Source organism: Notechis scutatus, chromosome 1 (assembly GCF_049901735.1).
Source record: "Notechis scutatus isolate UNSWTSFEM ecotype Mainland chromosome 1, rNotScu1.2, whole genome shotgun sequence".
Taxonomy (NCBI): domain Eukaryota; kingdom Metazoa; phylum Chordata; class Lepidosauria; order Squamata; family Elapidae; genus Notechis; species Notechis scutatus.
The window spans coordinates 94,719,753-94,747,496 of record NC_142009.1 but is presented as its reverse complement, the minus strand read 5'-3'; the positions used below and the strand labels follow the sequence as shown (position 1 = coordinate 94,747,496).

At 37.8% G+C, this 27,744-nt stretch overlaps 2 protein-coding genes across 3 annotated transcripts in view; one reads left to right on the top strand and one right to left on the bottom strand.

The window, feature by feature from the left end:
* EPB41L2 (erythrocyte membrane protein band 4.1 like 2) overlaps positions 1-13,388 on the bottom strand; it is a 119,918-nt gene extending 106,530 nt beyond the window's left edge. The window contains exon 1 of the mRNA XM_087971655.1: positions 13,326-13,388. The gene's annotated coding sequence lies outside the window, so the exon portion shown is untranslated. The remainder of the gene's footprint in view (positions 1-13,325) is intronic.
* AKAP7 (A-kinase anchoring protein 7) overlaps positions 10,064-27,744 on the top strand; it is a 68,454-nt gene continuing 50,773 nt past the window's right edge. For both annotated transcript variants that reach the window (XM_026666105.2, XM_026666104.2), the window contains exons 1-4: positions 10,064-11,978; positions 18,063-18,200; positions 20,660-20,805; positions 22,477-22,613. In XM_026666105.2, the coding sequence (XP_026521890.2) occupies positions 11,699-11,978; positions 18,063-18,200; positions 20,660-20,805; positions 22,477-22,613 (701 nt within the window). In that variant the 5' untranslated portion in view covers positions 10,064-11,698. The remainder of the gene's footprint in view (positions 11,979-18,062; positions 18,201-20,659; positions 20,806-22,476; positions 22,614-27,744) is intronic.

Below are 27,744 nucleotides of genomic sequence, written 5' to 3'. Positions count from 1 at the left end.
TGTGCCTTGGCATATAGTCATGCTGGCCACATGACCATGGAAATTTCTTTGGACAACACACTCTCTCGACCAAGAAATGAGCACCAGCCTCTAGAGTCAAACACAACTGGGTAGGGCAAACCTTTATCTTTACCTTTACCTTTATTAGATGTGTAGTGGCCACCCATTCCAGAAGTTTTTGGGTGGCTTACCAAATCCCCCAAACAGTAAAAAATTAAAACATTTAAAACACACATAAACAGCTCAGACTAAAACAACTATAACAATAGACGGTACACAAATATATCAGAAACACATTAACCCCAGACTGTGGTGCACAACAAAGTCTCAAAGGGTTTTTCAGAGCTACAGGAGAGTAATTGCTTCTAGGTGAGATGGGCAGCATATAAGTTAAATGAATAAAATGTGCCACACATATCGCTGGAAGCAATGGTGGGATTCAAATTTTTTTACTACCAGTTCTGTGGGCGTGGCTTGGGTGTGGCAGGGGAAGGATACCGTAAAATCTCCAGTCAGAGGTGGTAATTGCCGGTTCTCCGAACTACTCAAAATTTCCGCTACCAGTTCTCCAGAATTGGTCAGAACCTGCTGAATACCACCTCTGTCTGGAAGGATGTCGTTCCTGAGGACAGGGGCAATGATAAAAAATACATGTGTTCTCAGTTGTCCTTATTGTCCTCAGTCCCACAAAATGGCAACATTTAAGGGATCTGGAGCACACCTATTGTACTTAAATTTGGTGGTCAGACAGAAATAATTGGAGACAGGCAGAGGTGGTATTCAGCAGGTTCTGACCAGTTCTGGAGAACTGGTAGCGGAAATTTTGAGTAGTTCGGAGAGCCGGCAAAGCCACCACCTCTGACTGGAGATTTTACACTATCCTTCCCCTGCCATGCCCACTAAGCTATGCCCACAGAACCGGTAGTAAAAAAAATTTGAATCCCACCACTGGGACAGAATGGCTGGTTCAAAGTCATCCAGTGACTTTCCATAGCTGAGAATTTCCATAGCTGAGGATTGGCTTGAAACTTGGAACTTCCAAGTCCTACCCTGGATCTCTTCATATCACCTTTATTTATTTTTTTAAGCAAGGCCAGTTTTTTTTTAAAGCAAATAAGATACTGGAAAAGTTATGAAAATCTTTAAAGTTTGAATATCTAAATGCATGTCATAAAAGTGGTTAAAAAGAAACAAACTTCCTAGAAACTTTATCAAGATTTAACATTAATACTCCAAGATGTACAGAAGTGCATTCTAGTTCTTAAACACTATGAACATGGAATAGCATTAATCACATGTGTATTGCAGGAAACGTATTTAAATGCTGAAGCCTTCCGTTGCATATAGCAGCAAGGTGGGATCCCTTTGTCCAGTGAATTTCACAAAGTCTGCAAATAGAAGGTGTGTGGCAGTATGAGATCCCAGAACTGTGGATTACGGTGCTACTCACCCAATAATTCTGTTTTGAAGCCCTTCTCTTTATATATTTCTATTTAAGTATGCAAATAAATGTCTCTGTATCGGTACATAGCTTCTGCAATCCTGCCAACTATGGTGCCACATCATTATCTATTGCGGCATGATTATACCATCTATTTTCAGTGTTCATCTATGAGCAGTTACTTCTGCAATGGTACCTATGTACAGGAAGAAAATGCCCATTGGCTTTGAGGAATCTGGTGATTTCAGTCAGGGAGTGGTGGAAATCACTTACTTACTTACTTTATTTATTTATTTAGCCATCCATCACACTACAAGATGACTGGGCAGCTTAGAATGTTAAAAAGCATAAAACAATACAAAAACATTAAAGCAGTCTCTTATTCTGTTCAACATCTGGTTTACAATGTGGAAATAACATTCAAGAAATCAAATGACCTATAAGTATAGTTATCTCGGCTGGTGGACAGAGCAACTCTGTTGTGAAATTACAAATAAAAGTTAATTCACAATATGATATATTTCAAAACATCGCTATAAGCAAAATGTTCTTTTTCTGAATTTCCAGTCCAATGGTTTACATCACCTATCCCCTGTGTACATATATACACTACTAATGCAATTCATAATCCAAATATATTCTCCAGGTTAAACATGTGAGGCGACTCAAGTGTTAATTTTCCTTTTTAAGAGGTTAGCTTCGTGTTTTTATCTCAACAAAATTCTTGTTTCTATGGAACCCAGAACATGGAACTATCTGTTCAGGGATCATCGCCAAAGTACAATATTATAGGTTTGAATTTCAGTCCAGCTGTTCTCTTGCAAATCAGTACTGTATACAGTATATCCTTCTGAATAAAATATCCCTTTATAAACAAGGACAAAAGATAGGCTTTTCTGCTCTAGTAACGTTACCCAGAATAAAGAGACTCAGAAAAGCGCCAAGACACAGAATATAACCAGCTTGTGTTGGCAAAGGGAAGTGAAAGTCTATCTGCTTTTCCCATAATGGTTAGTTGTTGGCTCTGTCAGAAAAGACAATCAAAAGTTATGTACAAATGTTTGTGCAAGAAAGGAAAACTGCTTCTTAAGAGTCTTACGGTGATGGATCTCCTTAGTCAAAGTGACTTGGCCCAGTGGTGATATTCAATTTTTTTTACTACCGGTTCTGTGGGCGTGGCTTGGTGGGTGTGGCTTGGCTTGATGGGCATGGCAGGAGAAGGATACTGTAACATCTCCATTTCCACCCCACTCCAGGGGAAGGATACTGTAAAATCCCCATTCCCTCCCCACCCCACTAACCTACTTTCCAGCTCCGTTCTCCTGTGCAGGGCAAGAAAAGCTGGGACTCAGGAGGCAGAGAATAGATGGGGGCAGGACCAGGCAGAGGTGGTATTTGCCGGTTGTTCGAACTACTCAAAATTTCCGTTACCGGTTCTCCAGAACTGGTCAGAACCTGCTGAATACCAGCTCTGCTTTGGCCAGTTGATGGGAAATGTTCAGACAAGAAATGCATGAGGTGCAAGATAAAAGGACACTCCCTGCTAAATGCTACGTGTATGTAGGAATTTGTAAATGTTGTGATAATTTTAAAAATGTGGCCATCACTACTTTTGATATTTGGCAGTGAGGTACTGCCCACTCATCAGGGCAATGCCAAAGTGAACACAGATCAAACACGGATCAAACTAACTTAAAGCCAGGTGACAAGCCATTTGATCAATTTTTTGTCACCACCCATCTCCATTCAAATGCAGACATGACCTGGATGCTGTGTTTCTTCAAGCAAGATGGTGTTCTTTGATCCAAAAAGCGACTCTGCACTTGCAGGAATGATGAAGAAGATAATGATGATGATGATGACTACTTCTGATATTTATTATTTTAGTTACCTCACTCTAAGTGTAGTGATACAAAATATTAAACTGGGCTTTCCTAACTTGCTATAATCAAAAACAGGGCAAAGACCTGCATTTTGGCTGTTACAACTGAGATTCGGATTATGAAAACCTATATTGAATCACTTTGAATTAGCAACATAATTCAATAATTTTGAGTTAATATTATTGCCTAGCAAGATTGTGCTTGATCAGAGGTCCCTGAACTCTTCAATCCTTTCAGATTGTTCATTGACCCCCAAACATCTATTATATGAAAATAATTTAATAACTAATTTAATAGTACCATGATCGTAGACATGACTTCATAAAAATAGGTAATATTTAAAATATGAACAATATGAGATTTAGCTTTCCTTTTCTTTTACTGAAACTGTTAATATCTATCTCATCTTCAGGATGAGAGACTGGTGTGGAACTCTACAGAGATCCCGAAAAAATTAATTGATCACAATCAACCTTTCATCATTTATTGTTCATTTGCTGATCACCAAACATTTAGTAACCTCTTCAACTCAGGGGTCAATATTGACTTCTTTGAGGAACCATGGCCTAGATGAATCTCTACTACTTATGAGTCCAAATATATTTCTTGGCTTACTATTTACACGTCAATAATTCATTCAATGTCCTCCCAAATTCAGTTGCCTCTGTCCAGAGGTGGTATTCAGCAGGTTCTGACCAGTTCCGGAGGACTGATAGGGGAAATTTTGAGTAGTTCGGAGAGCCAGCAAATACCCCCTCTGACTGGAGATTTTCACAGTATCCTTCCCCTGCCACGCCCACAGAACCCCACAGTACCGGTAGTAAAAAAAATTGAATCCCACCACTGCCTCTGTCCAAACACCAATGCCCCCATGTGCAAGGCACAATAGATTGCAATAAAAAGCAAGATGGTGTTGTGGCTTTTGGAAGTCAAGGTACGTGGAAGAAACTGTTACACCTGCTGAGTAATACTTTCCAGGGGTAACAAAAAGCTTACAGAGTCAAGAACTGGGGGCAGAGAAAATGAAAGAGCGAAAGCAGGAGGCAAAGGCAAACAGTATAAAGAACAAGAAGAAACAGAGAAATCAGCTTCTGGAGCTGGATGGAGAGATCTACACTCAGAACAAATTTGACAGCAACTTGTACCTTCCTGCACAGATTGAAAGAGAAATTTGCAAGATATTGCTATCTACAAGAGCTAATTTGCTGCAAGCTTTCTCCCCCTTAAAAAGACTTGCATGATCTAATAAAGTGACCTTTAATAGGAATGTATAATTCTACTTTCAGTTTCAAATGTGGAACAGTCTTGGAAAGAGAAAGAATGGACGCCCATATTTGTTTTATGTTTGGATTTTAGGATGAGTATTAGTCTGCCAGTTCATATGCTATGAAGATGTGTAAAATGATCCAGTTTTTCCCTTGGTAAAAACAAAGAATTGCCACTATTATGTTTATCTCTATTCCCATACAAATGTGTTCCTAAATTACATATATTAACCTAATTTCCTCATTGCTTATTAAATAAAGTGTTAACTTTTGTTAAATATTGTTGGAGTTTTGAATGAAAATTTGAACTTAATTTGTGATTCGAAATATGTGTGAAATAAAAATAACAGTACCTAAATCCATTGTCTGCCTTGGATAATTTAGGCAACCTGACTCTATATGAGAGTGTCTACCTGTGTCTTTCTGTGTATTTGTGCACACACAGATATACATGAATGAATTTGTAACTATATGGGGAAAGAGGAGCTCTTGCAAAATGAGACCAAAAATGAGCAAACTGAGTTTAAAAGAGGCTGCATGCATACTCAACATGTTGCTGAATTTCTGTACACTTCTTTTCATTTTGGTCAACTAGCATTCTGTAGCACTGGATATTAAGATGTCTTTTCTTTGTATCTCTCATCTACTGTCTTCTTTATCCTTCTATAAAACGTGAGCTTCCCTGTAGTGCAAGCTGTTTCATGGCATCCTACCTATGCTACTGTCAATATCCTCTGCATCTAAAAAAATAGATAACAATATCCTTTATTTTGCAACATAGCCCTTTAGACAGGAAAAAAAGTAAAAATCTCAAAAGGATTTTTAAAAAAGATATAAGTGTAACGAAGGTTTTTAAAGTAACCATAATGTTTCACAAAAATAACATTGGGGAAGCAAAGTTTTACCTTTGGATTTTTATCCAACAATGAATTTAGTCTTAAAACAATGATTTACTAGGTCGCAATAATGCATCTCTTCCAACTGGAACAAGAAAATTTTTGGATCCAGTTCTGCATTCCTGACTGAAAATCCCAGTGAAATCAATTAAGAGTGTTCTGTTTTGTTGGTAGTTATGTATACGCATGGTCAAAAATGCAAAATACAGGGCGTTTTTTTCCGGAAAGGAAATCAGTACACAGCATATGCATCAAGCTGAAATTATGCCTTTTATTGTGGATGTTGCTTTTTAATGATCTGTTTGACACATTTTCTCTTCAGTCCATTTCAGACTGAAGATTAATTCAAAATACTTACAGCAGTTGGAAGATTTCCATTCTCCCTCCCTCCCCTTCTCTCTTCAGAATGCAAAGATTTACCAGTGTTATTGTATGAGAGGCATATTTCCCCCCATCAACCTGTTTCAAAGTATGAGATTTTTGGATTTTAGTGAGCTGTTTCATGGTATCTTGCTTTGGTGGATAACTTCTGATAGTGGCCTCTCAAGCACATATCCTTTTACTTAGAGATACGTTTTCTTTTCGAAAGGCAGGAAACAAAAAGGCAACAGACATCCCATTGAAGCAGTTTCCTGCTTTGGGCTGACTTCATACACTAATGCAATGTGGCATCCTGGAATGGTGTCAAAACTCTGTATTCAGAAACTGTAAGCTATATGGATTTTGCTTAGAAGAGTAATAAACCTTCATCATGCAATGCTGAGAAATACTACTTGGAGATCAGTAAGGCCTGGAAGTGTCTTGGATCCTAAGCATACAAAAAGCTCTCTGGTAGGATCAGATCAATTGTATGTAAACAGAAGTGCGCCATCAAAAAGCCATGCGCCACAGCAGCCCAATTAAAGACATCATCATTCCTTGTTTCCATACAAAAGATAAGATAACATGTTTTCAAAATAAAACAACTGAAACTATTGTCTTCATATCTTAGAGAATTTTTAAAAAAACCCAGCTATAAGAGTTGTAAACACCAGTTTTCCATAGCACGTTAGGGATTTGGAAAAGCCACAAGAATATTATTTTGAAAACTTAATTTTCAAAAGTAAACATCCCAAATTCATAACATTTCAGCTCAACCCTACAGAGTAAGAATCCATGAAGTTTTCTAGAAATCAGCACGAAAGAGGTTTGCCATTGCCTTCTTCTTCTAATTACTTTTAGAATTCCCAATCTAATATGGAACTAATAAGAAAAAAATGGACTTAACAGAGCAGAACATGCTACAAGTATGCATGGAATTGCTGCCAACCCATATATAACCTCCCATACATCAGCTGTCAAATGACAAAAATATAGGGCTATGCAACCTTCTATACACATTATTCTTTGTGCAGATAGGTAGTTCCAGGTAGTCTATGTTTGGCTAAAAATGCTTCAGGAGGAGAAAAGGAAAACTCCAAAATTATTGGCAGTAGCAAAGGGAATGTTAGGAAAAGAAGGGGCTAGGAAAATAGTGGGAGGAATAGGTAGGCTGAGCAGCCAAGTAATGTTACTGTCAACATCCTTAGCCTTGAGTGTGGCATATCCAATTTCTACCACCAGAAATGAATAATCTTACCACTGAACTTTGCGAGTATGATTGGGACTGCTGGGGAGGTTCATACAATACTATGGAATAGTAATCTGACTTAGATTACATAGGCATTTGTATTAGAGCCAACTAACTAATTTAAGACACTTTTAACTATATTTAAATCTTGCCAACCAGTTCTTTGCTACAGGCAGATGGTAGTTGTGACACAAGTTCCAGTGGACAATCTGAGCGACTGTGTTATGATGTTGTTTGTAAGTCAGTCTGAGCGATTGTCTTGCAACAGCTCAGTATGTGATTGATGGTTTCATCTGCTTCTTTGCAGAATCTGCATTTGGGGTCATCAGCAGATTTTTCTGTTCTGGCTTTGATTGCATTTGTTCTGATGGCTTGTTCTTGAGCTGCAAGAATCAGGCCTTCTGTCTCTTTCTTCAGTGTTCCATTGGTCAGCCATAACCAGGTCTTTTCCTTATCTACTTTTCCTTGGATCTTTTCAAGGAACTGTCCATGCAGTACTTTGTTACACCTGTCAGCCCGAGTTTGCATCGGTTTTCCTGTATTGATTCTTGGTTTGCTGCACTTTGAGCAGCTTCCTATTGTTGACCTCCATCAAAACTGGTTCAACACTGTTTTTCACATAATCTGCCAGAACATGCTTTTCTTCTTCGACTATCTGCTTCACTTGCAAAAGTCCTCTGCCACCTGCTTTTCTGGGCAAATATAGCCTGTCAACGTCACTATGTGGGTGCAATGCATAGCGTATGATCTTCATTTTTCTCATTTTTCTATCCAGGCTGTCCAGCTCTGCCTGTGTCCAATTTACGATCCCAGCAGTATATCTGATGATGGGTATGGCCCAGGTATTTATAGCCTTGATGGTGTTACCACCATTCAGTTTGCTTTTTAGAATTTTTCTGACCCTTGGTGTGTATTCTATGCTGACCACATTTTTCACTTGCCCATACTTGACATTGTCCAGCTGCAGTATGCCCAGGTATTTGTAGGCTTCAGGTTGGTGGCACTTGATGGTTTATCCATTTGGCATTACGATTCCATCACTTTCTACAATTTTTCTTTTCTTCAGTGCCACATGTCAGTGCTGAAAATTTGAATTGTATTGGTCAGTGACTGGATTTTGATTTCCGATTTTCCGTATAACTTCAGATCACTCAGATGATTTATATTATTATTATTATTATTATTATTATTATTATTATTATTATTATTATTATTATTATTATTATTATTTATAGGGATATTAAATAGTAACCATGAAGAGCTATGTTTCAAAAGTTGCACTAAAAAGAAATCTAGAATTTTGGCATCCTCTCCATGTCAATTAGGAGGAGGGAATCTACAAAGAATTCAGAAATAAAATTGTCACAAGGAAATTTCTTTTTTAACTAGTAGTAGCATAAGGTATTACATGGAAAAATATTTTGACGTGGGGAAGTGGAAACAAAGCACTACAATCTCTTGTGTATCTGGATAGACACCTGGTATAAAAAGATATAAAAAGCCACATGATTGGAATTAAAAGTAGACAGTAGGCTCCCAGTCACAGATGGTCAATATAAGTTCAAGCTTGAAATCACAGCAAATTCACTACTTTCTTTTGAACTGCAAAGTGACACAAATTCCAATTGTGTTTCCTTCTCCTTTCTATAATTTGTATCTTCACTAGTTCTGTCCATTTCACTAGGGTTCCATTATGTCTGTTTTAGCTATATTTCAGAAATTCTCCATAATATTTAACCAACATTAATGCCAACATATACCATGAACATTGATTCCTCCCTTGTCCATTTTTCAGCCAAGTTAGATGAAGTGACATCTCTAGCTTTATAAAAGACACACAAATCACTATGAAGTCTCGACTACAATCACAAATCCATCTCTCAGATGATCCTACATCCACAATCACAAATCTGTAAGCAAATAAATCCTCAATGGCATTTCCTGTTGTAGGGTGTGCTATATAAACGTTAAGCGGTGATTGGTAATATTTTATTTTTTCAATGCCACTTGGTGTTTAGATTTCCATTTTTCTGTTCCATGTACAAAGCAAGTTTGCTGCCTTTATAAAACCTTTGTGATAATTAGTAAGAAGTGGAATACACAAGTCTAGTTAGGACTTAAGTCATTCACAATTAGGTTTTCCCTTTGAAAAGAGCCATTAAATAAGGAACTCAGGCTACCAGGCCAGATTCAACTGGTCTTTTAACATTCTGTAGCAGAATACTAATTTTGATGAAAGCCTGCTCTTTAATTTGAAAGTTATAACATACCTGGAAAATCACTGAATTGAATAGTAAACAACCAAGACGATTAAGTATTATAAGTATCCTTCCCTCCCAACCAATTCAAAATCTGGAAACTGGTAGAAAATGGGCTGCATTCAGAACTATTTTTCTAGAAGAATTTTGCTAACTCCATCTTACTGGTCACTCTTTCCCTTTAATCTTAACAAAGGGGTTTAAAAATATTTTGGTTCATTGCCAGCTGTTCAAGATGTGTGTTGTTGCATTTCCAGGAAGATAACTCTTCCATTAGCTAGCTTTCTTCCTCTGGAGGGAACATCCTTTACAATACCACTGTAATTGGTTCCATATGAACACTTTCCCCTTTTCTTTCCAGTGCCTTATTAACTCCTTCCTCCCTCCTTAGACGTCTGCTGCAGCTTCAGTTCTATTCATGCTGTGTGTGTGAATTTGCAAGAGAGATAACCTAGCTTTGTTTTATTTTCATGTACATGTACATATTAATTGAAATGTTTCCCAATTTGGGAATTTTGGGTATTGTAGTCCCATCAGATCTGAAAGGACCAGATTTCAGAAGACTAGATCTGGCTTTGACCAGGCGGACAGACTAAATGCTATGTGAAAACTCAAAACTGTTAAAAAGAATACAGCATATTGATGGAAACATGTTCCAGAATTCCAGAACCAGAATATTTTGACAACGTTAAGGATTATTTTATTATATCTTGCTTTTATTTAACATTGCAATTCAACAATGTATGCATAGCTCTTCCTTCATTACTTTCCCCCCACAACACTCCAGTGACATAGATTGTGCTAAAAGAGACCCACTGTCCCACTTTAAGACAAACATCATGTTTACAAATGAGGAGGGAAAAGTATGGAGATCAAACATTTTGAGGCTCTTCTAAAAAAATTACAGGTAATTTGCCCAAGATATTATTTAGTTTCCTTAAAAGACAAAAACAGCTAAGTTTCAAATTTGTATATACTCAAATATATATTTTTAATGGACTCCAAATGATGGGGGTTGATCAAAAGGATGGAGTAATCCAGTAGTAAGAATATTTCAAAGATCATCTGTTAGGAGGGAGATTCAAAAAGCAAGGTGGAAACTAAGTAAGCTATACAAACTTGCACTCTTTTTTGTATATGCAGATGTCACATACAGATATGTGTAAAAAGGGCAGGGCTTGCATTGTGACTAGAATTCCATCATTTCTTTTAGCTGGGTTTGCTTTGGCTGGGTTCATGCAACTTACTAGCTCATGATTGACAACTTTAGTTTCCTGAGTTAACATGGATTTATATGATTTAATGGAGCATAAATTAACTTTATTCCACAGTACATTGAGCTACAAGTCAATAATTGCAACTGAGTTTAAAATGTTCCCTGATTTTCTGTCTTGGCATTCAATTATTTGCCTACACTGGGTAAATTTGCAAAATACATTTAAATGGTAATTTTTAGGTGCAGTGCATTGTGCAAAAGCCCAAACTGAATATATACCCAAATGAGAACCATTCTAGCATCACCTCATCCTAAGTAAATCATCAATTAAGCCATCTCCCGGTGAAGCCTCGTTCTAGAAGCCTCTTCAATTCCTGTTTATATTTCAAAGCCAGGTATGTGGACAGGTGTAGAGCAGCTGAAAATACAAGGCGCTCATTATGAAGTTGGCTGCTAAGGGCCATGCAACGACAGCATGCCATACATACAACTTCCAAAATTGCTTGGCTGCCATACCCATTATTTCCCGTTTGAACCAGTCATATTTACTACAGTGAAGTTGGTGCTCTCCTGGCACAAATGCTCGTGGGATACCAGAAAGGACAAAGTATTGAGAAACACTGTGTTTTTCAAAACGGTTAAACCTTGATCTGGTTGAAAGGGGTGTGTTGCCACCTCCAATAAAGAGCAGCTATGGCGGGAATTACGGGTTATGTGGCTCAAGAATATTATACAGATGCAGTCCATATCCCACACCAAGAATTTTGATTCTTCAGAGAATACAACGGAGAATCCCAAGAAGGAGAACGAATAATAGCTGGAAAATATTTTCATACGATGCAAACCATACGATGCAAACCGATCAGAAAGGCTTAGCGCCGTTGACTCCCAACAAACATTCGAAGCGCCGTTGACTCCCAACAAACATAACGCACGGCTTGCTCCTTTCGAGCCCCCTCTGCAAACTGCGTTGCATGCTGGGAGCCGTAGTTTCCCCTAAATTACACGTGCGGGGGCGGGGGAGCAGAGTCGTGTCCGCTCCGCCGATTGAACGGCAGGCACCGGTGGAGCTTTCCTTTTGACTCCTCCGTTTTTCCGTAGGTGCTCGGAGAAAAGCGAGAGCCCGGGCTATGATATCGAAAGTGCCGCGACTTCTTTTCTGGGCTCTTCGCTCCGTTCGCTTCGCCGCGGGGGCAGCTGGGTCCTCTAGCCCCCAGATCCCCTGGGCGCCCCCAGAGGTGGGACGAGGATCTGTCTTCTCCGGCGCCGTTATGGCTGTGCAGGGATCCTCCCCTCTCCGGGCGGATTCCCAAAGGCTGGAAGCGAAGGAGGAGGAGGAGGAGGAGAAAGCTGGAATAGGAGGAAAAGTTCAGCCTCCCCCTGCGAGCAAGAAGTTGTCACGACAGATCGGTGAGGAGGAGATAATGAATGCTAGCAGCGGCCCCAAAGCCAAGAGAGGAGCGTCCAGCAGACTCACCCTTCTCTTCAACTTTTCCTTCCTTAACGTGGGAGTGGGGCGGGGGCACTTCCATTTTGTCTCTCTCAGTTTGGCAGTCGCAGATAATGAATCCTCCCTTCCAAGGAAACTTGTGCAATGCTTTGTTCCGGGCCCTTAGTTAACCCAAAAAAGGGAGCTCGGTCATCATAAGGGCATCAGAATACTCTCTCTAGAGAGAGACCACCCGATGCGTGAATGAATAAGTACGAGTGTTCCCCAATGTATTATGAATAAGTCTTCCACAAAAGGGGTGATAATCCTGCTCAAAGAAATCAACGAATTGGGCTGAAAAGACTTGAGTAAGAAAACCTTGCAGCTAACGGAGGATCTTGTTTGAATCCAATTCAACTTCTGAATATTATACAGACCTGACCCCCTTTGCTTTCTTGGCAAGAGTACAAAGTGACTTGCCACTGTCGCCTTCTTTTAAAAAATAATAATAATCAACCCAGCTTGCTATTCGGGTGTTTTCTGATGGCCTCCTTTCCAATTTAGTGATCAAGTGTAATCCTGCTGCTGGTTTATCATGTAACTTGGCAGCTGGAGGTTACCACTAGGAATGGGAGTTACGATGGGCTTATTGAAGTGTAGTAAGTGAGCATTTAAGTGCGTAAACATGCCACTATTAACCCATGCTTTTTAAGCAAACAAGTTGATAAGGGTAATAAAACCTCAATTTGAACAATTCTAAGAAATGCTTTAGAAGTCACTTCATTTCGTTTGTTACAAAGTCACCTTTTGGTTTACATGTATTCATGTGGGTATTTTGTTTTGTTTTTAGTAGGCATATAACACAAGAATTGATTTTCTTTCACTGTATGTTTATCCTGTTAGAGAAATTTGACTAAAACTTGGTGGATGTGACAAACTTCATGATACAATATTAAGTTGAATTTTCTATCCATCTTAGTCCATTATCTCAAACTGTTTCAGTTTGCATTAAAATTACAGGTGCTTTTTGTGCCCCTGCCCTTCCATTTTCTCTAGAAACCGAATTACTGAGAGAAATTAGAAGTTTCTATCTTTTAAATACACTTAGAAAGAAAGTGATATTAATACCTGGTCTACTTTAACACCTGTCAGCAACTCAGGCTTTGTAGTAGACTTTTAATACAGTTTGGGGGGAAATGTCAATGAGGTACATTTATATTTACTACCTAAGACAGCAATTATTCAGGTACAGGTAGTCCTCAACTTAAAACTGGTTTAGCACTGGTTTGAAGTTACAACAGTATTGAAAAAAATTGACTCACACTTACAATTCTCACAGCATCCTCATAGTCACATGATGCAATATTGAAAGGAAAGCACTCCAGAGGGTTAACGTCATTGCCCGGAAGATCATTGGTTGCCCTCTCCCCTCTTTGGAAGAGCTTTATAGCTCCTGCTGCCTTAAGAAAGTTCAAAACATTCTTAAAGATCCATCTCATCCTGAGCACACTTTTTTTGAATTATTACCATCTGGCAGGCGGTACAGAATAATTAAAAACAAGCACAAATAGGCTGAAAAACAGCTTCTATCCCAGGGCAGTAGCTCTTTTGAATTCTACTGTATAGTGCAGTGTTGGGGGTTTTCGGTTCAATGTGTGGAGTGTGAAGGATGTGTGTTTGTGTTTATTTTCATGGTCATGATGTGCACTGAAGATGGTGTTTGATTTTGTTGTATGAGGTGCAGTGACAATAAAGTAAAGTAAACTTAGCAACTAACAAGTATTTACAACCGTTGTAGCATCCTGTGGTCATGTGATCACCATTTGTAATCTTCCCAGATGGCTTCTGACAACCAAAGTTAATGGAGAAAGCCAGATTCACATAACCATACGATTCACTTATAACCACAGTGATTCGCTTAACAGCTATAGCATAAAAGGGTAAAACCAGATGTGGTTCAATTAACCACTTTGATTAGCAGCAGAAATTGTGGCCATGAGTCAAGGGCCAACTGTATTAAAATGTTGCCTGTTTCTAAGTTACAGACAACCAAAATGGAGTACTTTTCTTTCACTGAGGGATACTGAAAACTGTTCCAAAAATATTTTACAATGCAGGATATGCTGAAATAAACCCTAGTTCCTAGTTAACAACCAATACTCTCAAGGGCAGATATGGTAGCACAAATAATGAGGAAATACCTATCTTGGGAGATGCAAGGGTTGAATCAAGGTATATTTTGTTATGTTCCTAATATTTGTGAATAGTATTTGATACTGCTCACAGATCCAGGTAGTATAACTTCAGCAAAACCTATCTGAGGCATTCCAGAGTTCAAAATTTCTAATAATTAAGGATTACACGCTTCTGTATGACAGCAGTAAGCAACCTTGTTATAAAACCACATGTTGTCTATTCCTGAGAGTGTGTTCGTATTTTAGAAATTGAACATTTACAATAGAATCTGGTTCAAATCACTGTTTCTCAGTAATAAGGAACAGAACATCCTATGAATCTATGCAGTAGATTCTCGAGGTCAGACTCAATTCTTGATGATATAATGAATATTCTTATGATTTTATTGGTAACAGTCTCAGATGTGGTTTGCCATAGACATTTTCTAATGTGTTGTTTTGATTTCTCAATCTAGTCTACATCTCTTGTATTCCCTAGATGCCTTCCATTCTAATAGTATCCACACCCCTGCTTCTCCATAATTAAAAATGCATCTTCAGTTTGAAAACAAGGAAGGAACAGTATATTCTGTGAAAGTACCTAATCCTAGGCATACATTACTCAATTAATGATTTTCATTGTTTTATAACAATGCCGTCATAGAGTTGAAAGGAATCATTGAGGCTATTCAGTTCAACCTGCAACTTACAGCAGGAAACTTAAAGCTTTTCGGTCTCTGAGAGCAAAAGCTTTCAATATTAGAGGTATATAGATTGGGTTGCAAAGTATAATTGGTCTTTTTTTCTGAATGAAACTTTTACAAAAAAATACTCTTTAATGAAAGTTATAGGCCAATAAAGGACAATAACCAACTGTTACGTGTTGGAGTAACTTATGATCTATCTATTTACTATTGTTAACCAGCAGACTATCCACTCATGACTATGACTCACTTGTTTGTCTCATCCTTTTTTGATGATTTCCCTTGAGAGAAAGAATACCTGCCTCACTTGTTTAATACGGCAAATCATTTTGTTCAGCAGTTTCTGCTTCCTTGTGTATTGATTGTTCACAGCATTTATATTTATATAATGGCCAAACCACACATTTCTATGTGTTGCAAATGGGACAATTAAGCTCTGATGCAAAGCCATCAGGGAAATTCATCTTACCTTTTTGTTTGTTTCATTAAATACTGTCTTCATACAGGACCAAAAGTATAATTAGACTAATAAAAGACAGTTGCCATAATAGCCCTTTTACTTGCAATAATTTTGGAAATTTAAGATGGCAAACTAGATTTGGTCAGTGATAGTGTACCTAAAAGGTACTTGTGATCTATATCCCAATAAATTGCCTACATGGTGCATACATTTGTAAGCTTTTAGCTGCCTGTCTAAAACAGAGCAAATGAAATTCATGCCTCTGATTTGGGGTCACACAATTTTTCTTCTCCCTTTTGTTCCCCTCCCCGATAAAAAGGCACATGGTGGTTTTAAAACCATTAACCTGTTGAAGACAGGATTGCTCAACTAGGATATTCATCTTAGCATTTCATACAAAATCTCTTTTCCCCAATCGGCTGCCATCTAACAGCTATTAGAATTTCTGTACAGCTTCCAGGAGCAGTTATCCTTGTTATCCTTCCCTTGTTTTTTGAACACTGAAGCCAATTAGCTTGTAATCGGGTGGCTTATCTCCCCTATCTAGGGATGAGGTATCCAGGAAACTATACAGGATACTAATAATCTGGATTAAATGTTTGGGTTTTTTCACACTCCCATCTATCAAGCCACTGGTTTCTTTTTATGTCTTAAGAATAGCATGTGCTCCTTTGTTACCAAATTCCCTCTAGGTTAGAGGTGGAATATCCAACCTTGACAATGAGATCTGTCTTTCTGCAGTGATGGGAGATTTTTTTTACTTCACTCTGAAATTCTTGCATGAGGCCCCAGAGGCCATGTGAGAGCAGCGCCATCTCAGGTGAGCTCTAGAGCATCTAGAACAGGGGTGTCAAACTAATCTTGTTTTGTTGTCACGTGAGGTGTTGTGACTCTTTGCTAAACCAGGCATGGGCGTGTCCAGTGCGTGATGTATCAGGCCCATGGGCCGTGAGTTTGACACCCTGAGTTTGACCACAAACTGGTCTAGAGGCCTGGTGTGTCACCAGAAATGGCATGGCATATCATCTGTAGTTTGCCATTACTGCTCAAGAAAAGAAAAAGCCAAACACAGCAAAGAGTTTTAAGCCCTGTTTTTTTAAAGGTGCAAACGTATTTGTACAGAACATGGTGTAATCAAAGTGGCATGAAATTCTGAAATATACATGAAGGATATGATTTATAAAAATATGGCTAATAAACAATGTGATATGGAGCAAAATTTAAACACGTTAACTGAGTTTATTGCTTTTCAGGATAGAATCCTGTGTTCATTTTTCCTTGGGCAACCCAGCAAGATTTCCGAGATTCTCGAACAAATCTCTCTAAGTCTGCTTAAATCTGCAACCTAGATCAAAAAGAAAAACAATTCTCACAGTTCCTCTGTTATATGGTTGTTTGATAACCACCATTACAATGGATAATGGATAAGAATATAATTGAATCATGGCTTTTGGTTACGTTCCTGAATGCATACATAATGATAACACAATAGTGGAGTTGCAGATACTTGAGTATCTACGAGGGCTATCCACAAAATAGATTACGTTTTGCGATAGGAAAAAAACAAAGTGTAGGGAAAAAAATTTATTATATACACTTGAAAGTGACACTTAAATACTACTTTTCAACATATTCACCGAACAAATTGAGGCACTTATCATAGCGGTGAACAAGCTTTGTAATTCCATTGTCATAAAATTCAGCCTCCTGGTGCAAGATCGGGGCTGTAGGGCAGATGAGGAAAAATCTCCCACTTGAAAGCATTCAGGACTTCTCGAGTGCGATTTGCTGTGTGTGGTCGGGCATTGTCATGTAAAAACAAAATTTTTGAGCTTAACTTTCATCTACGCTTGTTCTGAATTCCTTTTCTTACGAGGATGGAAATTTCAATTGGTTTATGGTTTTTTGCCAACAAAAACCTTATCACTGATCGCACCTCACAATTGCAGCACACATCTCAAACGTTTGCTGTGAAATAATGAGCAACGATACGAACCTCCCACTAGCATGACTAGATGCAGACTGAGCGGCGCACGCACAGACCAAAGATGGCCGCGCTAGCTCCGCCCCTTCTTGCTACAGACGAAAACGTAATCTATTTTGTGGATAGCCCTCGTAGAATAGAAAAAAAAAGTTTGAGTTTTATTTATTTAAAAGTATGTGTACCACCTTTTATCGTAAGTTTCCCAAATAGCTCTAAATAAGAAATGAGTGGTAACCAATAAAATCTGAAGTCAAATAAGTGATAATATTGTTTCCATTTAACAGTTCCAGCCAGCTGTGAGAAGCCTTTGAATGTACCCTGGCTGAATCATTTTTTTCAGTGCAGAACTGAGTCGCCAACCTTTCTTCACATTAATAAAACACTGTTAATAGCTTATTTAGCCATAGCCAGATAAATTTGTTCTAGTTTCAAAGCTTAAAAATCAGAGCAAGAGAATTACTCTAAACTGTAGATTGTTATGAAAGACTTGTGTCCGCTTCATCCCTGTTTTTCAAATGGGGATCAAAATACATATGCAAATCCATTATTGTAATCTATTTAATGCTTTAAAAATCAGTTAAACTTGCAAACTGGAGAAACAAGCAAATGCAGGAGAACCTCTGATATTGTGCTTGAAAAACTGCCCTGTAATGAGCTTGTAAGCCTAGGACAGAATTTTACTGGTGATGGTTTAATCAGCCATGAAATCTAAAACCAAATTCATTGTTTTAAATGTATTCCAGATGGAAAACAAACTGTGGAGTGCAAGAAAAAAGAACGGAAAAAGCAGAGGAAGAAATCGTACAGCTCTAACAATTCGATTGATAACTTGATGGCGGAAATGCCATTTGCTGAAGTAGATATTGAACTTGAACTTAGCAGTAAGTTTAGTAGAATAGAACTCTGAAACTTTGTTAGATTGAATATTCACATTGTAGTTAAGCAAACAAGAATATTTAGGCCAGATTTCTTAAAAAAAAAAAATCCCTAACATTTGCCATTTCAAATTCCAGGTCTTGTTAATTCTCCCTTTCAAAATGGCTAGAAGTTTCCTTTTTCTGAAATATATTTGAATTCCAAGTTATTCAGTATAAGAATTTCTATAAAGCAAAAGCTTCCTGTGTTCTAATGCTTGCTCATGCTAACCTTGTAGGGAAATGCCACAAAAGGGCAATTTCAATAATGAAAAATGCAGTTAAAACATTTAATAACGAAAGATGGGATTGCTTGATTATACCTGAGGCAACTAACTCAAAGATTAAGTGAGACCAGGGCGTATGAACACAGAACTAATTAAAGCTTTAGGAGCAGAGCAGAAGGAAGTCTTAATAAGTACTTTGCAAAGGCCACCTGGAACCAAATGATGTTGTAATTTGAGTTTTAATTTCAAAACACGCACAAAGGGTACACTCACACAAGCACTCTGAAAAAAATGACATGGATTTAAGGTGCCCCAGAAGATACTGGAATACAATAATTTTGAAGCAACATTGTATGAGTGCCTCGTAAAAGAAAAAATGAACAAAACAAGTGGCCCTTCTGGAAACAACAGTATTTCCTAATCATCTTGATCCCACTATGTTTACATTTATAACAGGTAGAAACATTTCAAACTTTGAATTTTTGATTCTTTTTTAGCCATAACAAATATTTGTTTAGGGAGATTTTCCCATCAATGTATTAGAGATTGAATTGAAAAAAACATTAGCAGGATGAAGCAAACTGGTATCAGATAGTCTGGGCCAGTAGTGGCTAACCTTTTTGGGCTCCTGTGCCAAAAATTGTGTGCACGCTGGCACTTGTGCGCTCTCATACCAGCACCCAGAAGGCAATGCGCGCCCCCCTGCGCATGCGCGTGCAATCCCCATCCCCCTTACCTGCACTGCACCTCATAGCTGATTTTCGGCTGGTTTGAGGTCTTTTTCAGCTTTCCAAAGGCTTGAAAAAAGCCTCTGCAGGCTGAATGGGCCCATTTTGTCACTTCCTGTTAATACCGGAAGTGATGAAATGGGCCTATTCATCCTGCAGAGGCTTTTTTCAAGCCTCTGGAAGGCCGAAAAAGGCCTCAAACCAGCCGAAAATCAGCTGTGAGGCACGTGCATGTGCAGTAAGGTAAGTTTGCCTTTGGCTTGTGTGCCGGCACAAATGGCTCTGCGTGCTACCTGTGGCACGCGTGCCATAGGTTTGCCATCACGGGTCTGGGCTTTGGAGTTCTTAATGCTCCTAGTTTGGTTGGTTGCTTGCAGACATTTCATTACTTGACTAGAACATATCATCAATGCTAGGGATGTTGCTCCCCCATCCATTAGCTTGCCTACCAGTGCTGATGGAGGGTGTGGTTTTCTCCTTGACAGTTTCTTCATTTAGGGTATTGTTTTTTGCTAGATTGCTTGTCTTGAACACTGATGTGTACTTAAACACATCCTCTGCAGCAATCAACACTGAGTTTAAGACCCGATGAGTAATCTAGTAGAAGGCAATAGCCCAATCAAGGAACTAGTGAAGAGAAAATCATATTCCCGCATATGCTGGCAGGCCAAGCTGTTGTATACCACAGTAGCAAACTCCATGCACTGATGATGTTATCTTGTCAGGTAATGAAATATCTGCAAGCTAACAGCAAGCTTAGAGAGCACCAAGGACCTCACAATTCAACTCTGAACTACACATATTCTCTTCTATTGGATTCTGGGCTTTCGTTAGTCATTAGTTACTGCAGGACAGCCAGTGGCAAGGAATTTCAGTCCAAAATATGTGGAAGCTCCAGGTTTGTAAACCTGGACTGGGACCAGATTTGTATATAGCAGTGTTATTGTTGGTTTTTTTAAACATTGAAAAAAGAGGGCAACATGGCCTTTGTTTTTAGTTCTTCCTTCCACCTGCACTCCTGAGCATTACTTCCAAGGGTGTGTGTCTATGGAGATTCTTGACCATCCTGGTCATGGGTGTCTCAAATGTGCTTTTTAAAAGGCAACTGGACTTTCATTGTTTTGATACAAGATGTTTCGCTTCTCATCCAAGAAGCTTCTTCAATTCTGAGTTTCCGTTCAGAACTGAAGAAGCTTCTTGGATGAGAAGTGAAATGTCTTCAAGCAAAACAAAACAAGTCTAGTTGCATTAAAAAAAAAACACCTTTGGGACTTCCAAGGACAGGAACATCTTGAACAGAATGGAGGTGGTGTTGTTTCTGACTAAGAAAGGATGAAACTTTACCATTCAGATTTGAAAATGAGGGTAAAATAATGTCTGAATGGCCTTTTGATGTTGTATTTATCAGATGTTATGCATTGTTCTACTTACATGTGCTTACAGTATAATAACTGTTTTGCTTTCTATCCAGCCTCGAGCAAATCTAAACCATCTGTTAAAAAGAAGAGAAAGAGATTAGCAGGAAAGGGGACTGAAGAAGACAGTACAATAACGAAGAAAAAGAAAAACCAAGACAGACCCAATTATTTCATTTCTGTTCCAATCACAAATCCAAAGGTGATTTGTTTTCTTAAAATCTACTCTTTTAGTAGCCAAAATGGCACACAGTTGATAAACCACAGTTTAGTTCTAATCACAACAATCTGTTCATATTGCTGGCACAGGAACTCCACTGATTTAAAATCATGTTATCTAGAAAAGGCTCACCTATTCTGATTACATTCTGATTGCAACAGTGACATCAAAGATAAATTTAATAAGAAGGTGGAAGGAGTGAGGAAAGTAAGAGGGTAGTTTGAAAACAGGAAGATTTTTGAGAAATGATTATCTGCCAGTTAGCATTTTTTCTTTCCCTCAAGCATATTATCTGTGTTTCCATAACATGCTAGGTTAAAATATGACTGGTGAGTTTGTTCTCAGTGTTTTACTTTATAATTTGGAGGATCCAAACTAAAACATATTTGCAACGCTTTTTGACAGTGCTAGTAACTTGTCAGATATTGTGGATACAGTTTACTTCAGTCTGAAGAATTGAGTTACATTACAAAAATACTATTATGTAAATCCTAAATACCTATTTCAAAATCCTCAATGAATATCATGGCATTCTCTCCCTACATACCGGTATTATAGCCCTCATTCTCTCCAATTATGTTAAATTTGTCCCAGGCCAACAACAACAACAAGTACAATCCTGCTCATTGAACAGGGAAGCACCTTATTCATATGTTTTGTGAATCTCTAATCAATACTAATATCCCCCATCCCATTGCTACAGTTGATTTAATCTAGTGGAGTTACTTTATAATCCTGTCATTATTTACCAGACTGTATGAATTTAATGTCCCAGGCCATGATAACTCAAGAACAATCAAACTCTTTATGTTGATGTGGTATAAAATGGACTTCAATTCCTTTATTATTAAATATTAAATATTTAAATATTAAATATTTAAATATTAAATATTAAATATTAATTAAATATTAAATATATTAATATTTGAGGATGGGCTACATATTCTCACTCCTATAACTTCCAACCTAGCAATACCTGCTGTTAAAATGAGGTTGATGTAACACAGATGTTTTGTGATAATAGCTTCTTTTACTGCTTTGTTTTGGCATTTCCAGTCAAATAGACTGGACATGCCATCACAATTCTCTTCAGAGCGAAAGCTAATACAGTTTGTCCTTTTTTTCAATGATTGTATTCATTAATGTTATGATTGGATTTGCATGTTTTAATGGGAAACCTTACTTGCTGTCATGTCCTTTGCTTAAGATTAATATGAATGAAATGTTTGTGAAAGCATATAATCGGGCACAAATGGTGTACAGTGACATGATTTTGCAAGGAAAAACCATAACAAGATGTGACAGCAGGGTGCCATTTTATCCACAAATTATTTATTCCCCACCAGCTTCAAATTTATTGAAGCAGATTTAAAACTCCAATCAGGGACCTGATTATATACTTGTGCACTGGAACAATTTCAAAAAAATAAATAAATGCCATACCCTGGACTAGTTTATGGCATAAATCCCACTAAGATATAATGGATTCCTTGCCTTGGTTGGTTGTGTTCTTCCATGACTCTACTAACTATCATATTTGCTTACCTAAAACTAAAATGCTCAATCTTTTTTCACCCTCCCTTTTTTCTTTTGCAGTAATTGTAGTAATCTTTGCAGTAATTTGGTTTTCTATATGCTTCTGTTTTATCTTAGATTATAGATGGCATTCAGACTCTTCAGAACACAATCATACAAAAAGATAATAGGCTCTCCAAAGCAATGATTCATTATGGCACTTTCCATGTCACCCTCTTAGTGATGCATCTGTCCAACGAAGAAGCAATTAGCAAGTAAGTCTTTTATTCTGAAATCAAAGGTTGTTTTAAAATCTGTTTTGTTTAGGATAGAACTGGGAAAAGAATGAATAGGAGTAGAAACAAGTATTAATTATTTTAATATTAATTATGACATCAATTACTTTCCCAGTAACCATTGATATATTATTAATATGAATTTTTGTAGTCCAGGAGGGGAATGATCAGTTACTTCTAGATAACTAGAACTAACACATACTTAGCAACTATGTGAAGTGGTAGGCTCCTCATTGATATTTTAGCACTGTACATTCATATTGTACACATACATAGTGACATTTAAACATAGCTGGTGAAAACCTAGAAATGGACACAATTAAATACTGAGATGAGCTGTTCTTTTGAGATTGCATGGTGGCAGCAAGAGCACTAAAGTGTCACTTTTTCTCCACATTTATTACATTCATAAATTGCTTCCCAGAAATGCCATTTAGAGTAACCTGGATTCTTTCGAGAAAAGATGAATGGGACAGACACACCTGGTGAATTTGTGGGTATCTTAGTAGATATCTGCTTTGGGCGCTAGTTGGACAGAACCTGTTCTGGTGAGCAAGTCATCTTTTTAAATTTTAATCTAGATTTCTTTTTATTTTGGAACCAGAAGAAGTGGTTACTGGTTTCAGTAACCTGGATTATGCAGTTGTGGACTCAGTCCACATCCTTCCCAGGGCCTTTGGATGGTTTGGTTAAGTGAGATGTGAGCAAGTTAGAATACACTCTTTGCAGACATGATATTCTTCCGATTAAAATCGGAATTCCGATTTTTTTGGAAATCGCCCCCCCTTTCCCCCCCTTCTTCTCCTCCTTCCCCTCCCCTCGGAGGCCCCAAGTCAGGAGTTGCTACCGCCGGCGCGGCTCTGCGTGGCTCCAGTCCCGCGTTGCCTCAGGAAGGGAAAGGCAAAAAGGAAGAGCCACGGCGGCGCTTTGCAACGGCAGCAGCAGCTCCTGGTTTTGCCTTTCCCTTCCCGAGGCAACGCGGTGCGAGCGGAGGCCGGGCGGGCGGGCGGTGCGAGAGGCGGGCGGGCGGGGGGGGTCTCTTTTGGCCGGCCCCGATTTTTTTTTCAGAGGGGAATATCATGCCTGTCTTTGATAAAGATTATAATGCTCCTTGTTTTTAAGAATTCAGTAATGTGCTTTTGTCTGAAGAGAGTCAGCCCTTTTTAATAATGTTTACCCACTTTGATAGAGAAGGTGGTGACAAATTAGCGTTGGTCTAAATAAAACAGATTATCCAGATTCTTCTCAGTCAGAATTTAGGCTTGATTATAGGACAGAAATGGCATATGTTACTCTTGTTGATTATCTTTGTCTATTTCAAACTAGAACTTAACTTTCTAGTCAGCATATACTGTATTTGATGGCACCACTAAAGGCTACATACATACTTTTCACGCTGTTGCACTTGGCTAAGGGCCTATGAATTTGGACCATTAAAACTGTTTTTGGGAACTTTGTGTTCAGCTCTGACTTCTTCACAAAGCAGCTAATGGCTTGAGTTTAGCAAAAAATAAATCATGTGGTAAATTAGAGGATATAATGAGTCTGTGGCTGAACCTCTCAACATAACTGTGCTAAAAACCAAAACATTTCCATTTACTTGCTTCCAGTAATTTTAGCTGTGATCTTAAATCCTACAGTTCGCAGATGTTGAATACACTATTGATTTGCAGCAAAAATTACTTTTAACACAGCTTTAAATTAACGATGAAAAAAATGAAGAAGTTTCACTTTTGACATAAGTGGTCTGTTAAACATTATAGTTTATTTAATGATTTATATATAAAAAACAAGTACTGCTTTATAAAGACTTGTTTGCTGCACCCACTGCCTTTTCTATTCTATTCTTTTCCCCTTCCCCCTTTTCCTGCAATTTCTTTGTCTCCTCATAATTCAATTTATGCTTGTGCACTCATTATTTTTGAATGTTCTTTCAGTGCCAACTTGAAGTTCTGTATTCTCTAGCCGGAGTAGTGAAGTATGCAAATGACCACTTAAAAATATTGAATATGGAGTTTCATCCTTCACTAATTAAAAAGGGGATCATATGGAAGCAGGTCTTCTCCTCCAGTCTGTCTCAGCATACCATCAATTACTGAAAGCCAGTGCAGCATCTGAAATACTCCATTGCTTCTGCAGATAGTTAGGTTCAGTCTGTGGTATGTCTCCAATGGAAATGAAACCTACGTTTAAATAAACTCTCCCTCTCTTCACTTACTGTGTAAAATTGGCAACAGAATTCCTTTGCACATGCTGTGCTAAATATACCACCTAAAAGTGGTATATTTTCCAACACTTTTACATTGGCCGAATATACTTCTAGTCTTTTCTCCTTTGTCATCAAATAAAAAGTTGTTCCATTTCTGAATCCTATAGCACCTCTTTTCTGTGCCCCATATTTTTTTTATTTTGATAGCCATCCAATTTTATAAAATGAGCGCCATTTTATAAAAGTTTGGATGAAGACCCTAGTCTTCTTCCACACTTATAATCTCAGATGTTTGTATAGCTGTTACTAATATTTTTTACAGCAGTCACTCAAAGGTTATCTAAACATCTTGCTATCTTTTCATCCAGCAGGAATGTCACAGTATCATCTGGCTAGATATGTTTTCTGTAATTGATTGATTCCAGGAAAAGTTCAGATGTTCAACCACCTCATTTTCTGTCTTTTGTTATCCTTATCTGAGAGGAACCTATCTCTTGCAAATGGTTATTTATTGTGGCCTTGACCTCATATTATCTTAACAGTAGCTTCTCCAATAAGTACATTATATTATATATATAATACTGGTACTTCAATTATAATAGCAGTTCAGGATGACAGCTTTCTTGTTTGTTAAGCCTGACATAATGTCACTTGTAATATTGACTTGAGTGCATTTACTTGGATTTGACTTTTGTCTTTTTACCAAGTGGTTTATAGGTATGGTGATTATATTTTCTTGGAAAACATAAAAGACAGACATGAAAAAGGGAAAATCTGAAAAAGGGTTCATAAGATTTTTTTAAAAAATGGTTTATGTTTATAACTTTGCTTTACAAAGGAAAGTTCGATAACAAAACCAAAACAAGGTAAATAATTAAATAAATCTAAGGGATAGTTTTCTGAAAATGGTCACTGCCGAAAAAATAGAAAGAAAATAAAATACTTCAAAAAATCCATGTTATCTTTCAGAATCTTCAAAGTACATTCCAAGATCACATAGCGTGGACAAAAGATAGTAGATGCCAACCCAGTCTTGGGTCACCAGCATGATAAGTTTCTGTTGTAATGTGAGATCTAGTTAACGCCAAGCATCACAATTCTCAGTGAGAAAGAGGATTGATTTTTTCCCCCCCCATATAGCAGAACTAGAAGCAGAAGAAGTGAGAATCATTCATGCTTTGCTTTTGTGGTTAGTGTCAGCAAATGAATCAGCTATTGCTTAGTTTAGAGACTGGCAATAGAAGATCTCTGAGACAGTTAAGATTGTAGAATAGCTAAGAACCATTTGCATATATAGGGTAGAAAGTGATTAGGGAGAAAGTTGGGTGGCTGAAGCGTAGATAATGTTTAAGAAAGTATAAAGAATAGTATGTTCCTCTACCAATATATACCTCTTTTTTGGAGATATCAAGACCAGGCAGTTATTAATGTTCATGTGACTTGATAATTATTATTTTTTATTACTTTAGAAATTATAAATCTGGTGTGAATGAGTTTTGAAGCTTCCTACATTCTTGGTTGGGAGAGCTGAATATAAACCATTCTTGGCTGGTTTCTTCACCATGTAATACTTGTTCACACGTGCAATCCAGCCAATTACTTTTATGCAGACCCTCCTTATCAGACAATGGGAAGAGAAACCACCCTGATGTGGCTGGTTCCTATACTTGTGATAGATTGAAATAAAGGACTGCTTTTACTACGGAAACTAACCTACCCCTGCCTCTTTCCTTAGCATATAGGCAATGAAAGTCCTTGAGTTTCTTCGTAGCAACTAATATTAGAAACAGTCATGTGGAGAAAGAGTTGCTGATGTGAACTAAGCCTCGAAACAGTCTTATCTTACTCAATTTATATTCCAACTTTTTCTAAAAACTCAGATCTTTAAAAATTTTTATGGAATTTATAAAATCACCCCCCTTCCCTTTCTATCTCCCATAATAGCAACCTTTTAAAATTGGGTTATGAGACCCATCCAGACTCCCTGGTCAAGGAGGGATTAAAATTGGGTCTTTGTAGTTCAGTTCCAAGAGTTTATCCATTACCCAGGCATACTGCTTGCTGTTTTGATTTCTTGTTCTTTTTCTTATGAAATCCATGATTTTACAACAGTAATTTTAAAGCTGTATTCTAGGAAACAATTATTGTTTTGCTACCCTTCTCAATGAATTGTAGTGAGCATGTTTTCTTGAAAATCAGTCCCTAGCTGCTGATTCTTCCCTGTACTTTAGTGTGTTGCTATGGGAGATTATTAAATTTATTTACAGGCACAGTTATACTTTGAAATAATATGGCTTGAAAAGTGTGACATATGTGATCTCCAGGACACGTCATGGGAGTCTCTACAATTCACATCAATATTGTAGCAAAGCCCTTCAGAGTTCACAGTAGACAAAAAGGGATAGAAAGAGAAAGCTAGAAAATGATTAATTTAGAGGCAATGATGTCAGAACATATATATGCCTTATTTGTGTTGATTGTGTTACTATCCCCAGTCACAGTTATGGCTTTAGTAAGCTGTCTTGGTAATTATTAAAGGAACTAATTGCATATCTTAACATTTCTTTCCTTAAGGCATACTTTGAGTCAAAATGCATTTTTGCAGGGCAATGTATGAAAGGAAAGACGCTTGCTTAAAAGGTAGTTACTGCCACCTAGTGATAGTTATGTGAATACAATGGCAACAATAACAACAACAAAGGTTTTAAAGGCTTTAATAGGCTTAATAAGGCTGAATTCTTAATGATGCCTACTGGCAGGAAATCCCATTAATTATTTTTTAAGCTGTATTGTGTTTTAATCTGATCCATTTCTCACCAGAATAACAATGAATTATAAAATTTCAAAAACCAGGATCCTGACCCAAGGTTAACTATATCATTTTGTAATTTGCTCTGTATC